At 36.7% G+C, this 23,247-nt stretch overlaps 1 protein-coding gene across 5 annotated transcripts in view; it reads left to right on the top strand.

The window, feature by feature from the left end:
- The window catches only part of ABCA6 (ATP binding cassette subfamily A member 6), a 58,016-nt gene that overhangs the window by 8,750 nt on the left and 26,019 nt on the right, over positions 1–23,247 (top strand). For all 5 annotated transcript variants that reach the window (XM_073235835.1, XM_073235838.1, XM_073235837.1 and 2 more), the window contains 15 exons: positions 678–819; positions 1,615–1,800; positions 3,163–3,310; positions 4,089–4,257; positions 6,225–6,283; positions 9,094–9,204; positions 10,205–10,380; positions 10,534–10,653; positions 10,913–11,051; positions 11,623–11,713; positions 12,591–12,730; positions 14,607–14,723; positions 15,734–15,917; positions 16,287–16,453; positions 19,540–19,673. In XM_073235835.1, coding sequence (XP_073091936.1) covers positions 678–819; positions 1,615–1,800; positions 3,163–3,310; positions 4,089–4,257; positions 6,225–6,283; positions 9,094–9,204; positions 10,205–10,380; positions 10,534–10,653; positions 10,913–11,051; positions 11,623–11,713; positions 12,591–12,730; positions 14,607–14,723; positions 15,734–15,917; positions 16,287–16,453; positions 19,540–19,673 — 2,083 coding nt within the window. The remainder of the gene's footprint in view (positions 1–677; positions 820–1,614; positions 1,801–3,162; positions 3,311–4,088; positions 4,258–6,224; positions 6,284–9,093; positions 9,205–10,204; positions 10,381–10,533; positions 10,654–10,912; positions 11,052–11,622; positions 11,714–12,590; positions 12,731–14,606; positions 14,724–15,733; positions 15,918–16,286; positions 16,454–19,539; positions 19,674–23,247) is intronic.

Below are 23,247 nucleotides of genomic sequence, written 5' to 3'. Positions count from 1 at the left end.
TGGGCTTAGTGGAGTTATGAAATGTCACTGTCTTCTATGAGAGAGTGGAGGTGCAGCCAGCTGAGAGCCTCAAGAATGGTCAGATTATCATCTGCCCTCCATGCTTCCATGGTTACTTTGTTGATCAGCAGCTAACTTTCCTTTCAATTCTGCAATTAGAATGCTTTGGTAATACGTAACAAAGTTGCAGATGCAAAATGCTTATCCTTTTAGAAGTATTCATCTTGGGGAACTGCAGCAATTTGAGAGAAATTTTTGTGCATTTTCCCAAAAAAGACAAGAATGTTCTTAATACTCTTGCATTAGCAGTAACAATGGGGAAAAAACTGAATTGCTATGGTCAAAACATCAGAATATATTCATACAATGAAATATTATACAAAGGTGTATAATATTACATATGTTGACTGATAAAGGCAAGTTGTAGAAGAATATGGAGAAGATGGTACTATTTGTGCAATGTTCATACTATTTATACGATACATGAATAAAGAGTTGGGACCTAGCCAGTAGGCACCAGCACAGCCATACTAATGTAAGATTAGTAATATTTTAGTTATTTATCTAGGTGACAAGTAGAAGGGTAATCATGGTATTATTGTTTAGATGTTTTTGTATGTTTTAAATATTTCATAATAAAGTTAAAATAACTGAAATAACTTTTCATCTTTGTTTAGGCTTTCCTGGGGCTTAATCTATGCTGTTTTCATCTTCATTATTTCCATAATCATTACAATTATCGTAACATCTACCCAAATGATTGTCACGACGGGCTTCATGGTTCTATTTACACTCTTTTTCGTATATGGCTTGTCTTTGGTAAGTTCATACATTGACTACAACTCTGCTTTAGGTCCTAGCTGGATGTAGCAAAAATTAATGTCTTGATAGGCTATTCCAGTCATTTCTTTCATGTCCATTGTGTGTGTGTGTGTATGTGTGTGTATGTGTACATGTTTTTGCTTGAGAAAGTTTCAGTAGGTGAGAGACAATGATGTAACCTAAATAAATTGGTCATCTCTTTTGCATAAAGGTCTGAACTAATGATGTGATGCATCAAAAAGAAAAAAATAATTTTGACTCCAAAAATATCTAAGATGTTTCTAGATGATCAGTGAGGATGCTCCAAACAGTGGACCCATCTTTTCTTCCGCAATGGTCCCTGTCACCCGCACGCTTATCATAATACCTCTTCTCCCTTTGATACCTCATCTTGTTCTGACTACCCACATCACCTCTCTCTTCCTTCTCTAAACAAGAGCCTCTAACTTCCCCCACCTTCCACGGTGTTTTCTGCAGAGGGTGTATAGATGCTTTTTGTTAATATATTCATTCCTTTCACTCTTTTCATTTTTATCCTTTCTTCAGCTCTTCCTACAGCTTTTCCCCAACTCTTTCCACAACAGCAGAAGCCCAACCTTTGAAATAGAGCAAAAAATAAGATCCTCTCTATAAAGCATTGAGAGGACTGAGCACAATTATACCTTAATATTTTCATCACTGTCTCCCTGGTAAATATTTGTTATGATATAAAGATCCTTATTTTATTGTGCTATCAATGATTCTCAGTGAACTAAATCTGCGTGACACCTAGATGTCTTCTCTGTCTTTCAGATAGCATTAGCTTTCCTCATCGGTGTGGTGATACAGAAGACAGTCCTCACCAATTTGGTTGTATTTCTTCTCACTCTCTTTTGGGGTGGTGTGGGGTTCACTGTATATTATAAACAACTTCCTTCAGCTCTGGAGTGGATTTTGAGTATTTGCAGCCCCTTTGCCTTCACTGCTGGACTGACTAGGGTAAGAGCATAATTTATTGAATATTCACAAGAATGTGATTCTTCATAGCTCTGCATAATCAACAGTCTTTCAACTTATGAGATTTTATTCTAATTCTACTCTAAAGCAAGATTTGCAAATGTCATTACATTGTAGAGAAATTACCATCTAACAAGTGGAAACTTGAATAAGAACATCCTGAATAAGACTGATAAAAAAATGTATTTTTGAAAATCTTCCTTCCCATATTCTTTTATTAAATCTAGTCTTTCTCTGAGTTTTATCTTGGGACTTCCTTATATATAATTATGTTGTCTACAAATAATGATGGTTTATTTTTTTTCCTTTTGCAGTCCTTATGCCATGATTTATTTTTCTTGCCTTATTGCACAGATTGGGACCTTTAGTGCAATGCTGAATAGGAACATAAGCAAAGGAAAAGCTTTTTAACATTTCACAGTCAAGTATGATTTTGGTGTTGGTCTTCATACCTCTAGTTCCTCAGATTAAGAAAGATCTCTTATTTTCTTTGTTTATGAAGAGACTTTTTTATTATAACTAATTATTGAATTTTATCAGATGGCTCTTCTGTATCTGTTAGACTGACCACATTATATTCTCCTCCAATCTGTTTTATGTTGAAGTACACTGATTGATTCTCAAATGTCCACCCAGCCTTGCATTCATAGAATAAACTCAACTTTGTCATGAAATGTTAACATTTTAACGTAAATTAAGAAGTGGTGCAGTGTCCAGGGGTAGAAGTGGGCTTGGGAGCTGGACTTCCTGTATTCGGAGTTCAGCTTTGCCACCCCTCCTTACTGGGTGATTTTGACTTTAGTTGCTTAAACTACTCCACTTCCCTGTGCCTCAGTTTCATCATATATAAAAAGCAGGTGAGCATAATAAGGCCCACCTGATAGGACTGTAATGAAGATTAAATGGGATGATATGAAAAGCACTGAAAATAGTGCCTGGAGCATGGCACCTATTACATGGCAAAATTATAAATACAAATCTTTATTGCAGGACTAACTAGAAAAAGTGGTAATGTTTCCATATCCTTATCTTAATAAGATGCTTCAAAGAATTCTTCATATTCTTTCTAAGATACTTATTTCTTCATTGCTTAGAACAGATATTTTGGAATATTGTAATTTTATGAAAACAAGCAAATGAATTATAGTTAAAATTCCTGTTCTTAGAACATTGTATCTTTTACATCAGTATTTCTTTCTAATATCCCTTTGATTGCTGTAAAATAGAAATGGTTTCACTAAAACTTGATTTCAGGGTTTCTTGAAAAATGATAGTTCTTACTGCTCCATGGGTTTATTTTTATGCATTTAATCTAAATATTTATTATTTTTGCTTGAATCTTAGATTATCCACCTGGATTATAATATGAATGGTGTAGATTTTCCTGATCCTTCAAGAAACACATATGCAATGATAGCAACTTTTTCCATATTGGCTTTTGATGCTATTTTCTATCTGGTACTGACATTATACTTTGACAAAATCTTACCCTGTAAGTAATAGTAGGTTCTTGTCTTTCCTCTACAGATACTGATCACAGTGAAGAATGTTTTCTTACAGGTTATACATTTTAAGAAATGAAGAATAACAATTATTTCAAACAACCAAAAATTTCACAGAAGTCCAGACTTCCTTCATGTGTACTAGAATCAGAATGCTTTGTTCCTTGAATGATCTTATTTATCTACTTATTTTCTTATGTTCCTTCCACTTGGGCCATATTTAAAGTTGTCTTATATGCTTTGTATGTATTTGTTTGTGTGTATTGCTTTCTTTTTATCACTCTGGCTTAATATCTGGAGGCCCTTAATAACAAGTGCTTCATTGTTTTAAATCTGGAAAATAACCATATGTTCATCCTGAACAAATACATTTTTTCCATGTACTTTACATAATCATACCATATGATTTTCAGTATTACATTCAATCACATTGTTGTGGTCAAGCAATTTCTTAAATTCACAACGTTTACAATTTTATGTGCCATAGGAAGTCTCTTCCCCAAAACTTGGTTTCATTCATTCTTCTAAATAACTTTTAGACCATATTTTATTCAAACCTTGATTTATATTGGTTGAAAGTTCTAGTATATTGTTTAACTTCTGTGAGAGTGTCATTTCCTTTGTATTCGCTTCCTTCATTATCAAGTTTTCTTCTCAGTAATAGGATGCTTAAAAGTTCAAGATCTTCTGCACCATTCTGAACAAGGCTTCTTTGCTCCTTGTTTTAATGTCACTGACCCAATATTTTATTGCCTTTTGATTAACTAGATGGAAATGAACGCCGTTATCCTCCATTATTTTTCCTGAATGCATCGTCTTGTTTCCAACGCCGAAAGATTGATAATAAGTTCATGGAGAAGGAAACGGATCCTGAGCTTCCCCCTGATGATGATTTTGAACCAGTACCTCCAGAATTCCGAGGAAAAGAAGCCATCAGGTGACCATACTTACACCAATATATGAGTACAAGGTTAATGAATTATTAACCAACAGCAGCAGGATGAGCCAGGGGTAAAATAAGGAAGAAGAAATTTATTTCTGTGAATGTCACTTTGAATTCTTCCAATGCCATCACCACCCGTGTCTCCTAACTGGTTTGAAAGGAAAATTCTCTTTGCTTAGCTCCATATAGTGTTACTGTCCCACCCTCTGTCTTGTCTCCCTCTTTGTTTCTGTCTCTGGCACCCCCATCTCTTTTCTTTCTCCAGATCCCTTCTCTATAGTTTTATCTGGCTTATATAACATAATGGAAGAAGTAAAAAATTTGAAATCAGCAATTCTTCGATGTTCATAGCACACTTCCTGCTCCTTTGATGTGTAATCTTGGATGAATGAAGAAGTTTCTCTGAGTCTGGGTCTCCTATTAAGCAAGAGTAATGTTTACTTTGTAGGGTGGTTTGAAACAGGTTTATATGAGCTCTTCCGTGTCTCTGCTCTTAGCCCCTCCCTCCAGTGATTCCGACTCAGGGGTGTGGACTTGAACCCACATATATGTGTCTGTTAAAGAGTCCTATGGATTCTCCTAAGATACACTGAAGTTAAAAAATTAGAGAACTTTAAATATTAACCATTTACTTAACCTCTGGCTACTACAGACACAGCCATCCCACACACAAAGGAAGGCAGAAGTAAGATACCTTGTCAGATTTCGCTCCTTTTAAGCCTTTAAATTTCCAACTGGTTTGTGTTACCACGCTCACTACCAGCATCTTGGTTGAATCAATGTCCTTACCTTTAGTCTGATTCATGCTTAGAAAATAGGGTAAACTCTGTTTCCCTTTCAACTTGAAGATGCATTTTATGTGGTCCTATGTAGTCACGACGCCTCTAATTTGTCTGAGCTTGGCTCCTGTCTCCTGATGCCTCCCTAAAACCCCTTTGGGATTACAATGTGCATTCAAGTTTGATGACCATTCATTTAGAAATATGCATGCATGTGTAATATTCCAGTGAATAAACCCAGCAAACCTTTAGATGTGGGAGCCTAAAGCTCAGGAAACGGAATGGATCCACACTAGGCTAGTGCTGAAACCATGAGAACCAACCGGATAACTTACTGAGCGAGCCTAGGAGGGGCAGACCCATAAGGCACATAGAGAATCTGGGGAACGCCAACATGATGTAGCTGGGAGAGAGGAGAGGAAAAAGAAAAGGAACATTTAGAAGAACAGGAAGAAAACCAACAAAGTCGAACATCACCTTGACAGTAGACACTTTTGGCAAGGAGACAGGCGGCAGTAGTGACCCATGATCCAGTAAGTATGGATGGAAGGTGTTTGTGGCGTTTGTCATTAGGAGGCCACCGATGCCCTCAGCCTGGAGGGGTGAGCGAGAGAAGTGGTGCAGCCGTCACAGCGAATGAGGAGAAAGCGGGAAATGAGAAAGTGGAGATGGCAAGTTTACACTTTATTTTGAAAAAAATTTTGAGATAAGGGGTGGAGAGTAATTTGATTACATCTAAGCAGAGTGAGAAGCCAAAGAGAAGGTATGAGAGAGAGGAAACTATAGAAAATGCAGCTGAGGGTCTGATTAATGAACAAGGTGGGGGGTGGGAGCAGGTGGGGTAATAGTGCAGGTAAATGAGCTGATCTGGTACAGGGTCAAAAACAAACACACAAACAGATGTTCCAAGACAAGAGGAAGAAAGAGGATAATTACAAAGTGTTCTGCTTTTTTAAGCAAAATGCTAGTCATTTAATTATAACTTTCTAAAGAGATACTTTAATTGTCTCTCGCAGGCAAAATGATTAATCAAAAATAAGTCGATCTTTCCGAGCCGACTGGTTCTACCATCCCTTACTTCGCATCCAGTGGTTGACTGCCTATCACTCTACGAGGGTTGTTCATGATCGGTTCTATTTTACTTTTGTGTTGGCTAAGTAGGCACTGCTTTTGTCATTTCAGAATCAGAAATGTTAAAAAAGAATATAAAGGAATGTCTGGAAAAGTGGAAGCATTGAAAGGTAAGGAGAAGCATTTCATTATTTCATTGACTTACTCATTACAAAAAGTGGGGAAAATTCACTGTGAAAAAATAGAAAATATAGATAAGCAAAACAGAAAAGGAAACAACATAAACAATCGAGCTCCACCACCTGGATACTGACCATGATTGAGAGCTGGATGTAAAATCTTTTCAGGTGTTTCATGCATCTATTAATTTATAAAAAAATGGGATCACATAGTGATTTACTTAATTTTTAAAGATGAATTTGCTATTAATAATAGTTTACTTGCACTCTGGGGAAAGTACATCTAGACTTAAAATTGAAAGTTTTTTATACTAATTTACATATTTTATCTGTACTGGTGAGATTAATTAAAACAAGGTAACACCACTGACCATGAGTTATATTTCACAAGTCAGTATCCTATGACAGTTATAGTTATAACTGAATGAATCAGTATATCTGATACTAAATATAGTTTTCTCTAACAAAAGTCAGTGGCTACATTTCATAGAGGACAGCTTGCTTTTATTAATAATGATTTTCAGGAGGAATGTAAATGATTGTTACAAGAGACAGAAGCCTTAAAAGTTAAAAAAGAAGAGACATAGGACCTCCTGAAAGTTTAGAGTTCTTAGTTCTCAGTCCATTGTGTTTGTATTGCGTTTATTTTCTAGTAAATGCAACACCCCTAACTCAATCTTACTTATTCCATTGAGATTAGGTCTTACTTGAAGAATTTAATGTACTTATATCAGCAAGTTCATTCTCACTCCTGATTTTTCTCATCAAATGCCATCTAGATTTCTGCTGATTTCTCTAATTTTAGTCAAGTATATATTGAAATATTTTTAAATTCATCACTGCAACTTCCAGAGCCCATTATGAACTACTTCTACACTCATCAGTAGCCATGAACTTCTTTTTGTGTCTGTACATCCTCAACTTCTGCAAGGATTTCTCTGTTTTTAAAAGCAGCTGCACCTTAAAAAGTTAAAAGCAATGAAAACACCAGTCTATATAAAAATCTATGGAACAACCTGTTGGAGGCGCTCTTTGGGAAGCAAGGTTGGGAGTTGATGCTCTCAGCCTTCTCCCCGTATAGCTCGCTCCCAAAGCAACTTTGGAACATTTTTGGGAACATGCGCTTGAAGTCCCTTATCTACATCCTGTTTTTCAATGGCTACGCAGAATTACATTGTATGGAAACTGATTCACTGAACTAACACAGTGGTCGTGTATGAAATTTGATTTGCTCCCATTTAGTTCGCTATTATAAAGCACACCATGAGGGCCATTCTCATTCAGTCTTTGTAAAGATCATTTATTATTTCCTGGATATAAATTTCTAGAAGCACAATGGTTCAAAGGACTGTATTTTTAAGATTTTTGATTCATATTTCAAATCATTTCCCTCCAAGTTTATAAAAATTCATACTCCCGCAGGCGATAATGAACAACAGCAATAATAATGATGATAATAGCAACAAATGTTTAAAGTTTGTTGAGTACTTAGTTTGTGCTGGTAAGTGAGTTAGCTGAGCTTTTCCTCATTTACTCCCTTGAGATACATAATATCGCCCCCATTTGACTGCAGAGGAAACTGAGGCTTATATATTTTTTCCTGTTAAAATGGGTCAGCCCACTCTTCTCTTATTCTTGAAAACATTTTCTGTTTAGAAACAGCAAACACAAAATTTGTTAATGTACTGGTTTAGTGTACCAATGTTATTAATTCATCTTTTTGATGGATTTGAAAGATCATTTCACTAATCTTTATTTGTTATGTTTACTTCGGTCTATTTTAGGATTCAGTTCTATCCCATTGGTCGGCATATCCTGGACCAGGAACATATTATTTTCATTATTATGTTTACTCCACTGATGTTGCCATATTAGTAACAGATTATTTTAATTACTATATTTTTCAGATAAATTTTAGTATCATGTAGCCAAGACTAATTTCTTGCTATTCTTTAGTTTTTATTAATTATTTGAGTGTGTTCTTCCAATGATCTTTAGAATATTTTAGTCAGATTACAATTAAGGGGTTAATAGATTAGATCACAATTGTATGTATTTTCTCTGTATGTATAATTGTTACTACCAACACATTTAATAGCTAAGTAAACCGAACCTTATAGTTTGGTTTACCTAAGATCATCCAGACAGAAAATGGATGAACTGGGATTTCAGCCCATTCATTAATTAATTTCAGTGTTTGAAAGTAGGTCACATATTTGAAAGGACCCAATCTTTCAGATATAATTGTTATAAAATTCTTAAGAATTTCATCTTACACTGCCCAACAATTTTCCATAATAGAGTTGGGTTTTCACTTAGTGCAGAAGCAAACAAAAAAAAATAAAATAAAGGATTCTTAGCAAAATGATTTTTTTCTACTGATTTAGTAAAAATATGGGCACAGGAAATATTAATTTTTGGTGAATATATTTTAGAATGTAATGCCATGGAAAATGTTTATGATTTAATATCTGAAAATGTAGGCTAGAAAAGAATAGAGCAGGAACAAAATTTGTTAATATATATATAATATATGTGCATGCATATGCACTGGAAATAAGTGTATTACAAATCAATATTTGGATAGTTAATTGTATCTTCTTAAGTGATTATATTTTTTTCTCAAATATTCTACAGTAAGCTTGTAGTCTTAGCAACCTGGAAAGTATTGAGTATTATGTATTTTAAATTATTGAAATGCTTGAGAATATGCAACTAAAATAAATTTTCTTGTTGTATTTTTTAGAACCATCCCTGTGTAATGCCCTCTTATTTATGTTAGTATTTTATTCTGAAAACAGGCTTGCTGTTTGATGTATATGAAGGTGAAATCACAGCAATTCTGGGTCAAAGTGGAGCTGGCAAATCTTTATTGCTAAACATCCTTAATGGGTTATGTGTTCCAACAGAAGGTGAGCAAAGAGAAATTTCTCAGAGGCAAAATGTGTGATAATAGAATGAGGTCATGTGCAGTCTTTCTTATGTTAAGGTTTAAATTTGACTGCTTAAGAGAAAATATGTTTGTTTTCCTAAAGTTGTTTCTCAGAACCATATCATTTATTTATTTATTTTTTATTAATGTATCATTGATATACAATCTTATGAAGATTTCACATGAGCAACATTGTGGTTACAGCATTCACCCATATTATCAAGTTGCCCCCACATACCCCGTTGCAGTCACTGTCCATCAGAGTAGTAAGAGGCCACAGAGTCACTACATGTCTTCTCTGTGCTATACTACCTTCCCCAGGACCCCCCTACATTATGTGTGCTGATCATATTGCCCCTTAATACCCTTCTCCTTCCTTCCCCAGCCACCCCCCCGCAACCCCAACCCCAACCCCTTCCCTTTGGTAACCGCTAGTCCTTTTTTGGAGTCTTTGAGTCTGCTGCTGTTTTGTTCCTTCAGTTTTGCTTTGTTTTTATATTCAATGAATGAGTGAAATCATTTGGTATTTGTCTTTCTCCCCCTGGCTTATTTCACTGAGCATAATACCCTTTAGCTCCATCCATGTTGTTGTAAATGGTAGGATTTGTTTTCTTCTATGGTTGAATAACATTCCATTGTGTATATGTACCACATCTTATTTATCCATTCATCTACTGATGGACACTTAGGTCGCTTCCATATCTTGGCTACAGAACTATAAGATTTTGAACATATTTTATATTTCCCCAATTTTTATATGAATCACTATCTTTGTGCCATTGCTATGTGATATTTCAGAGGAAATATACACTACTATGAGCATATATGTACATTGAGAGTAATTAGTAGTTAATAAATTATGAAGCCATTATTTTAGATATTTGTGAATATATGCCAATATTTTCCAAAATAAGATCTCCAAGCATGAATAAAACACATTATTTTGCCAATGTTAAATTATTTTTAATTTCTGCTTTTAGGATCAGTTACCATCTATAATAAAAATATCTCTGAAATGCAAGACTTGGAGGAAATCAGAAAGATCATTGGCGTTTGTCCCCAATCCAATGTTCAGTTCGATATTCTCACTGTGAAGGAAAACCTCAGGCTGTTTGCTAAAATAAAAGGGATTCAGCCACAGTCAGTGGAGCAAGAGGTAAATGAGCGTGATTGACTGCACAGCCAGTCATTGCCAAGTTAAACCATGACCGCAGAAGGCCCCTCAGTGATACATCTGCCTTGTTACGAATGAAATGTAGGTGATGAAACACAATCAGTGATTTTAAACTTTGTATCTTTTCTTGTATAGGTACAAAGAATTTTATTGGAATTGGACATAGAAAACATTCAGGATAACCTTGCTGAACATTTAAGTGAAGGACAGAAGAGAATGCTGACCTTTGGGATTGCCATTCTGGGAGACCCCCAAGTAAGTGAAGATTACGCATGTGGAAGAATGCAGATTGACTATTACTAAAAAGTCAAGCTCTTCTTTTATACTAAAAGTAGGAGAGCTTTCGGTGTAACGTATCAATAGAGAATCTGCTATGTTTAACTATGAATATATAAGTACATTGGGCATAAATGGTTGGATAGTTATTATTTTTAAAATTTTTGTTGTTACCCATGCTGTCATGTGGAAACAATGTAGGAGAGAGGCGTATTTGTGATGGCATCATCCCTTGTAGGTTTTGCTATTAGATGAACCAACTGCTGGACTGGACCCCTTTTCCAGGCATCGAGTTTGGAGCTTCCTTAAGGAGCGCAAAGCAGACCGTGTGATCCTCCTGAGTACCAATTGCTTGGATGAGGCTGACATCCTGGCTGGTAATTGCTGGCTTTATCTCACTATGACAATAAAGACCTTGGGAAATGTTTATTCCCAAGGCGAGAGCCCAGTTCTCTTTATCTCTGAGTGCATTACATCCATAGCAGCCTGGGAGATGACAGGAGCCTAGTCTCGCTGTAGAATTTCTTGCCGACTGTATACATTTGCTAGATTGTGGCCAGGAAGAAAAAAATGTGATTTCTGTTTTACATCAGCTTTCAATCGACTTTAACATCCAAATCTTCTTTAATACATATTTGACTGAAAAATATCCACTCATATTTTAGTATCCAGCATAGAAAATGTGTCCATGTAATTTCTGCTTGTTTGTTTTTTCAAGGATTATTGGAATGCACTGAAATAGACTAGAATTCATAAGCTCATTTTTAAATGCATCAATTTTAATGTGTATTTCAAATTCTTAACTGCACACGAGATAAATATGCCTCGTAGAACACTTCTGCTTTGGAAATCTGAGCTTTGGATCTTCACCTATATTATCCAGAGAAAATGGAGTAATGGGGAAAAATGACTCCTATCACGGTTTCTTTCTTGCTTCCTTTTACTCAGACAGAAAAGTGATCATGTCCAATGGGAGACTGAGGTGTGCAGGCTCTTCTGTCTTTCTGAAGAGGAAATGGGGTCTTGGTTATCACTTAAGGTAAAGACTTTGGGGATAGACTGGATTCATATAGATTTTTCTCAATACTGCCGTATCAAAAAGGTAGACAGTTGTGAGAGAGAATTGGCCTTATGCTTAATTTCTGCCAAACTGTATTGATGAGCATTTCCCAAATGCTTTTCCTACCTTCCTACCTTCCTACTTACTGATATCATTACTAATCATATCATTACTAATGCTAATGATAAGCAAAATTTCAAAATTATAAGCCCAGGCTGACAGATCACAGCTGGGCTACTTCCTGGACCATTTTCCAGGTAATCGCTCTGTGTAGCCTTCACCTCTACCTCTTCCCACCCTCTGTTTTCCTCAGTTGATCCATACAATCCTGTGACATTTTCCTTCTCTCCTAGGGCACAAAATCAAATAATTTTGGAAATTAGTATCAAAAGTGGGGGTAAATTTGGTGGCAGAGAGCGAAGAAGACCGTGTCTAACAAGAAACTGTGTCCAGACGAAAAGAATTTTTAAAAAACAAACTCCAAAAATCTTATGGCCAAAGCATGCGTGTAGGCCAAATTTCCCTATTAGTCACTAATTTCTGATATTCACACAGTCTGGTGTAATAACTATTATCCCTGAGAAGTCTCTTCTGCCTAATGGTCTGTTTATCTTCCTACTTAATTCGCAGTTTCCATTACACAATGTGTTTGTAAATTTGTAGTTCTGAGTTTATACACCTTTGTATAGATCATAAGATTTTTCAAACTGATGACATTACTATTATTATTGTTACTATTTTCTCATTTTGTTTGTTTCCTAAAGCTAAGTTTACTCAGTCACTAGATATTCAATAAAAGCTCTTGTGATGGTAGTAGAGAAAGTACAAATAAATTGTCTTTTCTTTTAAATATTAGCTTATACAGAAATGAAGTATGTGATCCAGCAAAAGTAACATCCTTTATTAATCATCATATCCCTGATGCTGAATTGAAAATAGAAGGCAAAGACAAGCTTGTGTACACTTTGCCTGTGGAAAGGACAAATACATTTCCAGGTAACTTAAGCATGATGGGAAGGGAATGAAATCTGGCAATGTGTTCTCATTATGATAATGTCATTGTTTAATGGATTTAGAGTTTGTTTTAGGTTAGGTTCCCTAAGAAACAGAATTCGAGCTGAGGACTGATTTCAGTACAGTTTGTTTAGTAATTGATACCCAGACACAGCAGAAGGGCATGGGGACATGAAAGGGGGAAGGGAAGGAAGCCAGGGAAGTTTGCATTATCGAGCAAGCATTGGGGTGTAACACCACGAGAGAAATAAATGAGTACCTAAGTAAGGGGCTCAGAGTTATATCCTCAGAGGGGTAGGACAGCTGGGGCATGTATTCTCCACTCCCTATCCGTTTTTGGTTAAGGGCTGCTTCCAGGAGCATTAATTTTTTGAACGATCTGGCTTGTGCTCAACAGGAGCTTGGCATACTTCAGAGCCCAGGAAAAAATACATTTAGGCAAGTGTTCAGAATAAGCACACCTGCTGTGTATAAGTGAGCTCAAAAGAGATGAGGGTGGGGCATCAAGGTGTCTGCTACAGGTTCCCTGTTGTATTTTAATTTAATTGTGTATCTGTTTATTTCCCATAGAAAAATATAGTTTATTCCCAGAGAAAAACATAGGATTCTCCATTGGTTCCTAGTATCCTGGGTAACAGTTCCAACCTAGGATTTGTTTGCTAAATAGTTCTAATAATCATTAACTCTTTGTACAATGCTTACCATGAGTCAGGTGCTATTCTAATGGTTTCATATATATCATCTCATTTAGTCCTCACATCTGTTCCATGAGATGCATTCTCTAATTTTTCTGTCTTACAAATGAGAAAATGTATGTCTTTTCTGATTTAAACAGCCTCCTTTTTGTTTAAACATTTAGTTTATTAAAGATGTGACTCACTACAGGCCTGATAAATAGGCTTATTTGGATATTCCAGTCTCATTAGGGAGATGCTCATGAATTCACCCCCAAATCTGGCAGCTCCCTGTGTCTCTAGTAGCAGGAAGAGGGTGTCCTCACCTCCACAATCTGTACTGTGTCCCTCTGTTCTTGGACTAACATCCCTGAAGCACAACGAGCCCACCTTCTTTCTTGGTCAGAGAAGGAGGGCAGTGAGCTCTGTGCTGATACCTCCCCGAGAGCATGTCATTTAGCCAGAGTCCCTGGTGTTGATATGTGGGCCCATGGCAGCCTCTACACATAGACCTCAGGCCTCTCCAAGTTCAGTGGCATATGTATGTCCTTGTAGGTCACAGGGGACTCCCAGCTCCTCTGTATGTCACATGCATGCCTTGGGAAAACAGTGCTGTTGCAGCCTCATATACATCTAGTTCCTCTGAGTAACGTTGCTGGCCCATCAGCCCACCCAATGCAGAAAGTGGCACATGAGAAGCTTCTCAGAGAAGCTTGCATCCTCATCCAAGTATCCACCATGAAGAGGTACACCATGAATGTTTACTGGGAACCTATTATATAAAAGGCACTGTTCATGATGCTAGGGATACAGAATTAAATAACACATGTGAGTCCACACTGAAGGAAGACCTGGAATATGAGTAGAAATGCACATTGATCTGTGGTGTCGAGGGAGAAGACAGTGCTGTTTCTGCTTGCTCATATTTCCTCAAAGAAGTTTGCAGGGAGTTCATGAGCTGAGAATAGAAATGTAGGCAGTTTGAGCATAGAGAACATGGTCTGACAAATGCATCTCAGAGTGGGAGAGCGTTCTAATGAAATTTTGCTTTTGCTTACTGTGAGGTTCCAAAGACATAGATTTTTCTAAGCAATATTCTGCATCATTTAAAAATAAGTGATAATTTCCCAGGTTTCATAACTGATGTGGAGTTTCAAAGGTATCTACTCCTGTCTGTTGCTTAGATCTTTTCAGTGATCTTGATAAGGGTACCTGCCAGGGTGTGGTGAATTATGACATTTCCACATCAACTCTGAATGAAGTCTTCATGAAACTGGAAGGAAAATCAACTACTGAACACGGTAAATTCATTGATATAATTCATAGGAAGCCAATGTCCCCATAATGTATCAATTTAGACTTGATAATGTCTTAGGCATGATTCACACGAAAGAATTTGACTCTGCTGTCTGGGAAGATACTTGTGATTATTTCCTAACATCATTCCAAGGACTAAGCACAGGTCCTATCTTTGAGTACACCAATTTTCTCTTTGGAAACACCTTGCTTCCTAATGAGCAGTTTTCTCTTATCCCCAGATGCTCACTGCTACTTGGAGACTTTGAGGATGTCAAGGCTCTTAACCAAGACCAGGAAGTCTGAGCAGATATTTCATATAGATATTGCTCATAGCTTCATATGCCACTGAGCTTGTTCAAAATTCCACTATGGTCTGAATGTGGGAAAAGGCTTAGGATCATCTGCTGTGAATTTTAATGGATGGTAATAACAGCTGTCACATTTGGAGCCTCTTTGCCAGATACTGATCAATGTATGGATATATTGCATTACCTCCCTACAGCAACCTTTTTGACAAGTGCCATTTCTAATTTTCTAAATTAGAATTATCAGACCTCAGAGGAGTTAAGTGATTTGCCCTGAAATGTGCCACTCATAAGTCATATAGTTGAGAATCAGGGACAGGTCTGGTGGTTTCAGAGCTGGTAATCTTTCACTTTTAACGTCTAAATTATTGATCGCTTATTAGAAGTTGAGCATCAATGATTGGCTATACCTATGGAGAACATTTCTTGAAATCCCTCAGAATATTGTCACATATGGGATCTTCTATCCCTTTGCAAAGAATGGGCATATGGGCAGGATGAGATCACCCTTTACTGAATGTGTGAATTTTGGTTTGAATCAATATATTTTATCACTGAGTTTATTACATGTAAATGTCGTAAACATAATTGATTTCTTACATTGTTTGCTTTGTAGCCACAAACATTCTAGAACAATCTTTAAGGTTAGTAAAAAGAGAGAACTTTGAAACCCCAAGGAAGGCATTAATGTGTGTGTGTGTGTGTAGATTTTAAACAAGCAGAGATGATAAGAGACCCAGAAGGCCTGCAGGAGGCGGAGCTGGCTCCCTCTTCTCTCCCTGAAATGCAACCCACTGTGAGTGACTTGGGCCTCTGGAGAATGCAGGTCTGTGCAATAGCCCGGCTCCGTTTCTTAAAGTTAAAACATGGAAAGAAAGCGCTTTTTACCCTGTGAGTATCAGAATGCTCTGGTTTTTCTAGATAGTTTACAGCAGAAGAGAACTTAAAACTAACATGATACCCAACATGCCTGCTGAGGATGGTTACAGGCAGGATTCGATTGTGCTGATAGTGGGCATACCTGTGTGGCAGCACTTGATAACTCTTACCACCATCTGTTTGGTTTGTGTAGTTTGATAGCCTTGGCTTATATAGCAAAGCCTTTTTGGAGTGTGTAGCATCGAAGGTATGACTTTCAAACTGTTAGCACCTGTAATCATGGGCTGGCACAGAGTGGGTATACCACAAATATTTGTGAGATGTCTGACTGAATAAAAAAAGTGGCTATCGATTCATGTGGTAATTTTTCTTTGTTGTTAGGCTATTGGTATTTGGAATTGCAACATTCCCTTTGATTGTGGAAAAGATACTTAGTGCCGTACTCATTCAAAAGAGTGACTGGGAATTTAAACCTGACTTGTATTTCCTGTCTCCTGGACAACTTTCCCAAGACCCTCGTACCAGCCTGTTGATCATCAATAACACAGGTGAACAGAAAAACAAATTTTAAATCCAGATATAAGTTATTTTTATGTTGGAGGAAAAAAGTCAAATAATAAGTTAGAGAAAAATGTGTGTTTTGACTTCCTTCATAGAAAACAACTTCTGGGGCACAGTGCATATGTGCAAAGGATGGGGATGGTGGGACAAAATGGAAGAAACCTGGGTCCCTGTGTAACCTGCCTAAGCACTGACCCCCTAAGCTATGATGTGAGAGAGAAATAAACTTGTATGTTGGCTGAGCCACTCCACTGTGAGATCTCTTTGTTACAGCAGCCTGACCTGTATCTTAAATACCATACACACTACTGACACGGAAAGAGGGCCTGTTTATACCCTACACCTCTCTGATGGGACCAGGAAGGTTCCTTTAGATAATTTGATACCTGTATTCTTTTTATCCTAAATAATGGATAACTGGTTTTGTCCAGCTACTTATTTAACTTTGAAGAAAAGCTTTTATGTTTTTGCCCAAGATGTCAAAAAATGTACATATTCAGAGTAGGAGTCTTGTGTGATGGGTCCCCATGTGTATTCCCATTTTCATTTACATTTGTGTCTCAGGCTTCTTTAGGTTTCCTCTTTAAACAAAGGCATTTTGTTCATTTCTATTTGACATTCTTGTTTTCAAATCCAGTTTTAGAAAGTAAATTTTATTCACTCCGCCACCTTAAAACTGAGTCTTCCTAATTGTACGTTTGATTCCCAAGATAGAATTATCTCCAGCCTGTTACTGTCTTTTGCATACATTTTCATCTCCAGTTACTCTGAGAACAATATACTTGTGTTAACTTATTTTTTTCTTCCCTGTGCTCATTTGTTAAGTATTTTGTGATTTAAGTTTGGAGTTTCTATGCCATCTGGTTCCTCTTCTCTGAAAATGTGCTGATGATTGGTACGTGTTTGTCTTTAAATCGATGAGTCCCTGTTTGTCTCAGTGGAGGTGGGTCACCATTAAGGTATCCCACTGCAGGTGACTATGGAGGTGGGGTGGCCCCAGGGCTGCCAGGAATGCCTGGGGAGCTTTATTCTATGAGTGCACCCCTTTCCCACTGGAGGAGCCCCCATTTGTTTGGGGCCTGGCCCTGTTTTTCTAATCCTACAGTCCCTTCTGAGTGTCCTCAGCATGAAGTTCCATTTCACAGTCCAAATGTGCAAAACGCAAGAGTCCTCCTTGTCCCATTCCAACCTGTCCTTTAACTGCCTGGAGTTGCTTTAGTTCTTGCCCTGCTGTTTTCCCCAGATAACATTCCTTAGAACTAAGTCTGGGGACTTGTATTCTGGGGACACCTGCAGTTGTGTGAGACCTGGGGAGGGCCGGCAGACACCTGTGCCAGGGCTGGTGAACCAGTTAATGAACCCGACCGTGGCTCCTGAGCCCACTTTGCCCCTTAAACTTGTCCACTCTGAATTTAGATATTCTGGAAATTGGTTTTACTTTTGTAGTTGTTTGTTCCTAATCACTCTAGGCTGTGGGTGTTTCTCAGTGCTTACTTCTCAATCTCACCTGCTTTCTTCTTAGGGGCATATCAAAAATTTTGCTCTTCATTTCCAATTTCCTAAGAAAAAATGTATTTATGTAATAAATAATGTATTTGTGTAATAAATAAAAATATGCAACACAGATATGAATTATATTTGTTACACATGTACATTACATATATGTAATTTCAAGGAATAAGGGAAAAAAGGGGAGTGTTATTATTGGCCATTTCAAGCTGGCCAATCTGAAATATTCCTCATATAATCATTATATATCCACAAAACACTGAGTTCAAATGTATTTTTTAATCAAGAGCCACAAAATACAGTTATCTTGTTTTAATGGTCACATGTTAACTTGCATCAAACAGAATTACAAAGCTAACTCATCGCAGCATAAGATTTGGCAACTAGAAGATGGTAGACTGGGTTCTCTTTCATGGACCAATATTATTATCATTATTATTATTATTATTTTTTGCCTCAATGTTAATTTTTTTTTGGTATCATTAATCTACAATTACATGAGGAGCATTATGTTTACTAGACTCCCCCCGTCATCAAGTCCCCCCAACATACCCCATTACAGTCACTGTCCATCAGCATAGTAAGATGCTATAGAATCACTACGTGTCTTCTCTGTGTTGTACAGCCCTCCCTGTGCCCCCCACCTACATTATGTCTGCTAATAGTAATGCCCCTTTTACCCCTTCTCCCTCCCTTCCCACCCATCCTCCCCAGTCCCTTTCCCTTTGGTAACTGTTAGTCCATTCTTGGGTTCTGTGAGTTTGCTGCTGTTTTGTTCCTTTAGTTTTTTCTTTGTTCTTATACTCCACAGATGAGTGAAATGATTTGATACTTGTCTTTCTCCAACTGACTTATTTCACTGAGCATAATACCCTCTAGCTCCATCCATGTTGTTGCAAATGGTAGGATTTGTTTTCTTCTTATGGCTGAATAATATTCCATTGTGTATATGTACCACATCTTCTTTATCCATTCATCTACTGATGGACACTTAGGTTGCTTCCATTTCTTGGCTATTGTAAATAGTGCTGCAATAAACATAGGGGTGCATATGTCTTTTATAAACTGGACTACTGCATTCTTAGGGTAAATTCCTAGGAGTGGAATTCCTGGGTCAAATGGTATTTCTATTTTGAGTTTTTTGAGGAACCTCCAAACTGCTTTCCTCGATGGGTGAACTATTTTACATTCCCACCAGCAGTGTAGGAGGGTTCCCCTTTCTCCACATCCTTGCCAGCATTTGTTGTTCCTAGTATTTTCTATGTTAGCCATACTAACTGGTGTGGGGTAATATCTCATTGTGGTTTTAATTTGCATTTCTCTGATGATTAGTGATATGGAGCATCTGTTCATGTGTCTGTTGGCCATCTGAATTTCTTCTTTGGAGAATTGTCTGTTCAGATCCTGTGCCCATGATGTACCAGTATTATTATCATGATGTGCAAAGAAACCTGCCTTCACATAATACCCTAAAATTGACTCTAAGTTGTGTATGTGGTTTATTTTAAAAACTTGACATATGTGTTCTTGCTTTATATGCCTTCTGTTATTGATTTCATACTAGAATCAAATATTGAAGATTTTATACAGTCAGTGAAGCATCAAAATATACTTTTGGAAGTAGATGACTTTGAAAATAGAAATGGTACAGATGACCCATCATACAATGGAGCTATCATAGTTTCTGGTAAGCAAAAGGTATGTTTGCCTCTTGCCTCTTGTTTTTATTTTTATGAAAAAATATCTATTAACAAAGTGCTATTTTTTATTAAAGTATCATTGATATACAATCTTATGTTGGTTTCAAATATAAAATACAGTGGTTCCATACCCATATTTTTAAATCCTCACCCCCTCTAGTGTGGACACTATCTATCTAGGTAGTAAGATGATAGAGAATCCTTAACTTTATTCTCCATGCTGTTCCAGTGACCAATATTGTGACTGCAAATTATTGTGCCCCTTTATCGCCTTCCCACTCCCTCACCACCTTCCCCAACCCCTCCCCCTTGGTAGCCTCTAGTCCCTTCTCAGAGTCTATGAGTCTACTGCTATTTTGTTCCTTCTCTTTAGCCTTTTTTTTATGCTCCATAAATAAGTCGAATCATTCAGTATTTGTCTTTCTCTACCTGGCTTATTTTACTGAGCATAATACCTTCTAGATCCATCCATGTTGTTCTGGATCCAAATGGGAGGATTTCCTTTCTATTTTATGACTGAATAATATTCCATTGTGTGTATGTACCACATCTTCTTTACCCATTCATCTATTTGTGGACATTTAGGTTGCTTCCATATCTTGACTATTGTAAATACTGCAGCAATAAACATAGGAGTGCATATGTCTTTTCAAATCAGTGATTTTGTTTTCTTCAGGTAAATTCCAAGGAGTGAAATTACTGGGTCAAATGGTATTTCTATTTTTATTTTTTTGAGGAACCTCAGTATTGTTTTCCATAGTGTTTGCACCAATTTACATTCCCACCAACAGTGTAGGAGGGTTCCCATTTCTCTGTAGCCTCACCAGCATTTGTTATTCTAGTCTTTTGGATAGTGGTCATCCTAACTGGTATGAAGTGATATGTCACTGTGGTTTTTATTTGCATTTCCCTTGTGATTAGTGATGTGGAGCATCTTTTCATGTGCCTGTTGACCATTTGTATTTCTTCTTTGGAGAAGTCTTCTCAGGTCCTCCACCCACTTCTTAATCAGGTTATTTGTTTTTTGGGTTTTGAGGCATGTGAGTTCTTTATATATTCTGTATGTTAACCCCTTATCAGATGAGTCATTTATGAATATATTCTCTAGTACTATAGGGTGTCTTTTTGTTCTGCTGATGGTGTCCTCTGCTGTACAGAAGCTTTTTAGTTTGATATAGTCCTACTTGTTCATTTTGATTTTGTTTCCCTTGCCCAAGGAGATGTGTCCAGGAAAGAGTCACTCATGCTTATATTCAAAAGATTTTTGCCTATCTTTTCTTTAAACATTTTATGGTTTCATGACTTACATTCAGGTCTTTGATTCATTTTGAGTTTACTTTTGTGGACAATAATCCAGTTTCTTTCTCTTACATATAGCTCTCCAGTTTCCCCAGTACCAGTTGTTGAAGAGGCTGTCTTTTCCCCATTGTATATTCATGGCTCCTTTATAATATATGAATTAACCATAAATATAATGGGTTTATATCTGGGCTCTCTATTCTTTTCCATCGATCTATGGGTCTGTTCTTATGCCAGTATCAAATTGTGTTGATTATTGTGGCTTTGTAGTAGACTTTGAAGTCAGGGTGTGTAATCCCCCCAGCTTTGTTCTTCTTTCTCAGGATTGCTTTGTTCTTCTTTCTCAGGATTGCTTTGGTTATTCAGGGTCTTTTGTGGTTCCACATGAATTTTAGAACTATTTGTTCTAGTTCATTGAGGAATGCTGTTGGTATTTTGATAGGGATTGCACTGACTCTGTAAATTGCTTTAGGCAGGATGTCCATTTTGACAATATTAATTCTTCCTATCCATGAGTATGAGATAGATTTCCACTTATTGGTGTCTTCTTTAATTTCTCTCATGAGTGTCTTATAGTTTGCAGAGGAAAGGTCTTTCACCTCCTTTGTTAGGTTTATTCCTAGGTATTTTATTCTTTTTTGATTCAATTGTAAATAGAATTGTTTTTGTGATTTCTCTTTCTGCTGGTTTATTGATAGCATATAGAAATATGACAGATTTCTGTGTATTAATTTTATATCCTGCAAATTTGCTGAATCCAGTTATTAGTTCTAATAGCTTTTTAGTGGATTCTTTAGGGTTTTCTATGTATAGTATCATGTCATCTGCAAATAGTGACAGTTTAATTTATTCCTTACAAATTTGGATTTTTATCTCTGTGTTGCCTGATTGCATGGCTAGAACCTCCAGTACTATGCTGAATAAAAGTAGGAGAGTGGGCATCCTTGTCTTCTTCCAAATCTTAGAGGAAAGCTTTCAGCTTTTCACTATTAAGTATGATGTTGGCTCTGGGTTTGTCATATATGGCCTTTATTATGTTGAGGTATGTATACTCTATACCCATTTGTTAAGAGTTTTTATCCTGAAAAGATGTTGAATTTTGTCAAATGCCTTTTCAGAATCTATTGAGATAAATATGTGATTTTTCTCCTTTTTGTTAATGTGATGTATGATATTGATTGATTTATGAATATTGTACTGTATTTGCATCCTTGGAATAAATTCCACTTGATCATAATGGGTCATCTGATGTGTTTTTTGAATTCATTTTGCTAATATTTTGTTGAGGATTTTTCCATCTGTGTTCATGAGGAATATTGGTCTTTATTTCCTTTTTTTGTGGTGTCTTTGTCCGGTTTTGGTATTAGTTTGATGATGGCCTCATAGAGTGAGTTTGGGAATATTCCCTCCTCTTCTACTTTTTGGAATACTCTAAGGAGGATGGGGATTAGCTCTTTAAAAGTTAAATAAAATTCAGGTATGAAGCCGTCTGGTCCTGGAATTTTGTTTTTAGGTATTTTTTTGATTACCAATTCAATTTCATTACTGGTACATGGTATGTTCAGATCTTCTGTTTCTTCTGGGCCAGTCTTGGAAGGTTGTATTTTTCTAGAAAGTTGTCCATTTCTTCTAGGTTATCCAATTTATTTGCATATAATTTTTCATAGTATTCTCTAATAATTCCTTGTATTTCTGTGGTGCCCATTATGATTATTCCTTCTTCATTTCTGATGTTGTTTATGTGTGCATACTCTCTTTTTTCCTTGATAAGTCTAGCTAGGGGTTTATCTATTTTGTTTATTTTCTCAAAGAACCAGTGTCTAGTTTCATTTTTTTCCTATTCTTTTATTCTTCTCTATTTTATTTATTACTGCTCTGATCTTTATTATGTCCCTCCTTCTATTAACTTGGGGCTCCATTTGTTCTTCTTTTTATATTTTCTTTAATTGTGAGTGTAGACTGTTTATTTGGGATTGTTCTTGTTTTTTGAGGTAGGCCTGTATTGCTATGTGCTTTCCTCTTAAAACTGCCTTCCTTGTCTCCTACAGGTTTTGGGCTGTTGAGTTTTATTTTCATTTGTCTCCCTGTATTGCTTGATTTCTGTGTTAATTTGGTCATTGATCCCCTTATTATTTAGAAGCATGTTGTTGAGCCTCCATGTGTTTGTAGACATTTTTGTTTCCCTTGTGTAATTTATTTCTAGTTTCATACCATTGTGGTTTGAGAAGCTGCTTGATACAATTTCAATCTTTTTTAATTTCTTGAGGCTCTTT

This window comes from Manis javanica, chromosome 4, assembly GCF_040802235.1.
Source record: "Manis javanica isolate MJ-LG chromosome 4, MJ_LKY, whole genome shotgun sequence".
Lineage (NCBI taxonomy): Eukaryota > Metazoa > Chordata > Mammalia > Pholidota > Manidae > Manis > Manis javanica.
Note: the sequence above shows the minus strand (reverse complement) of the source record. Positions and strands in the feature narration are given on the sequence as shown.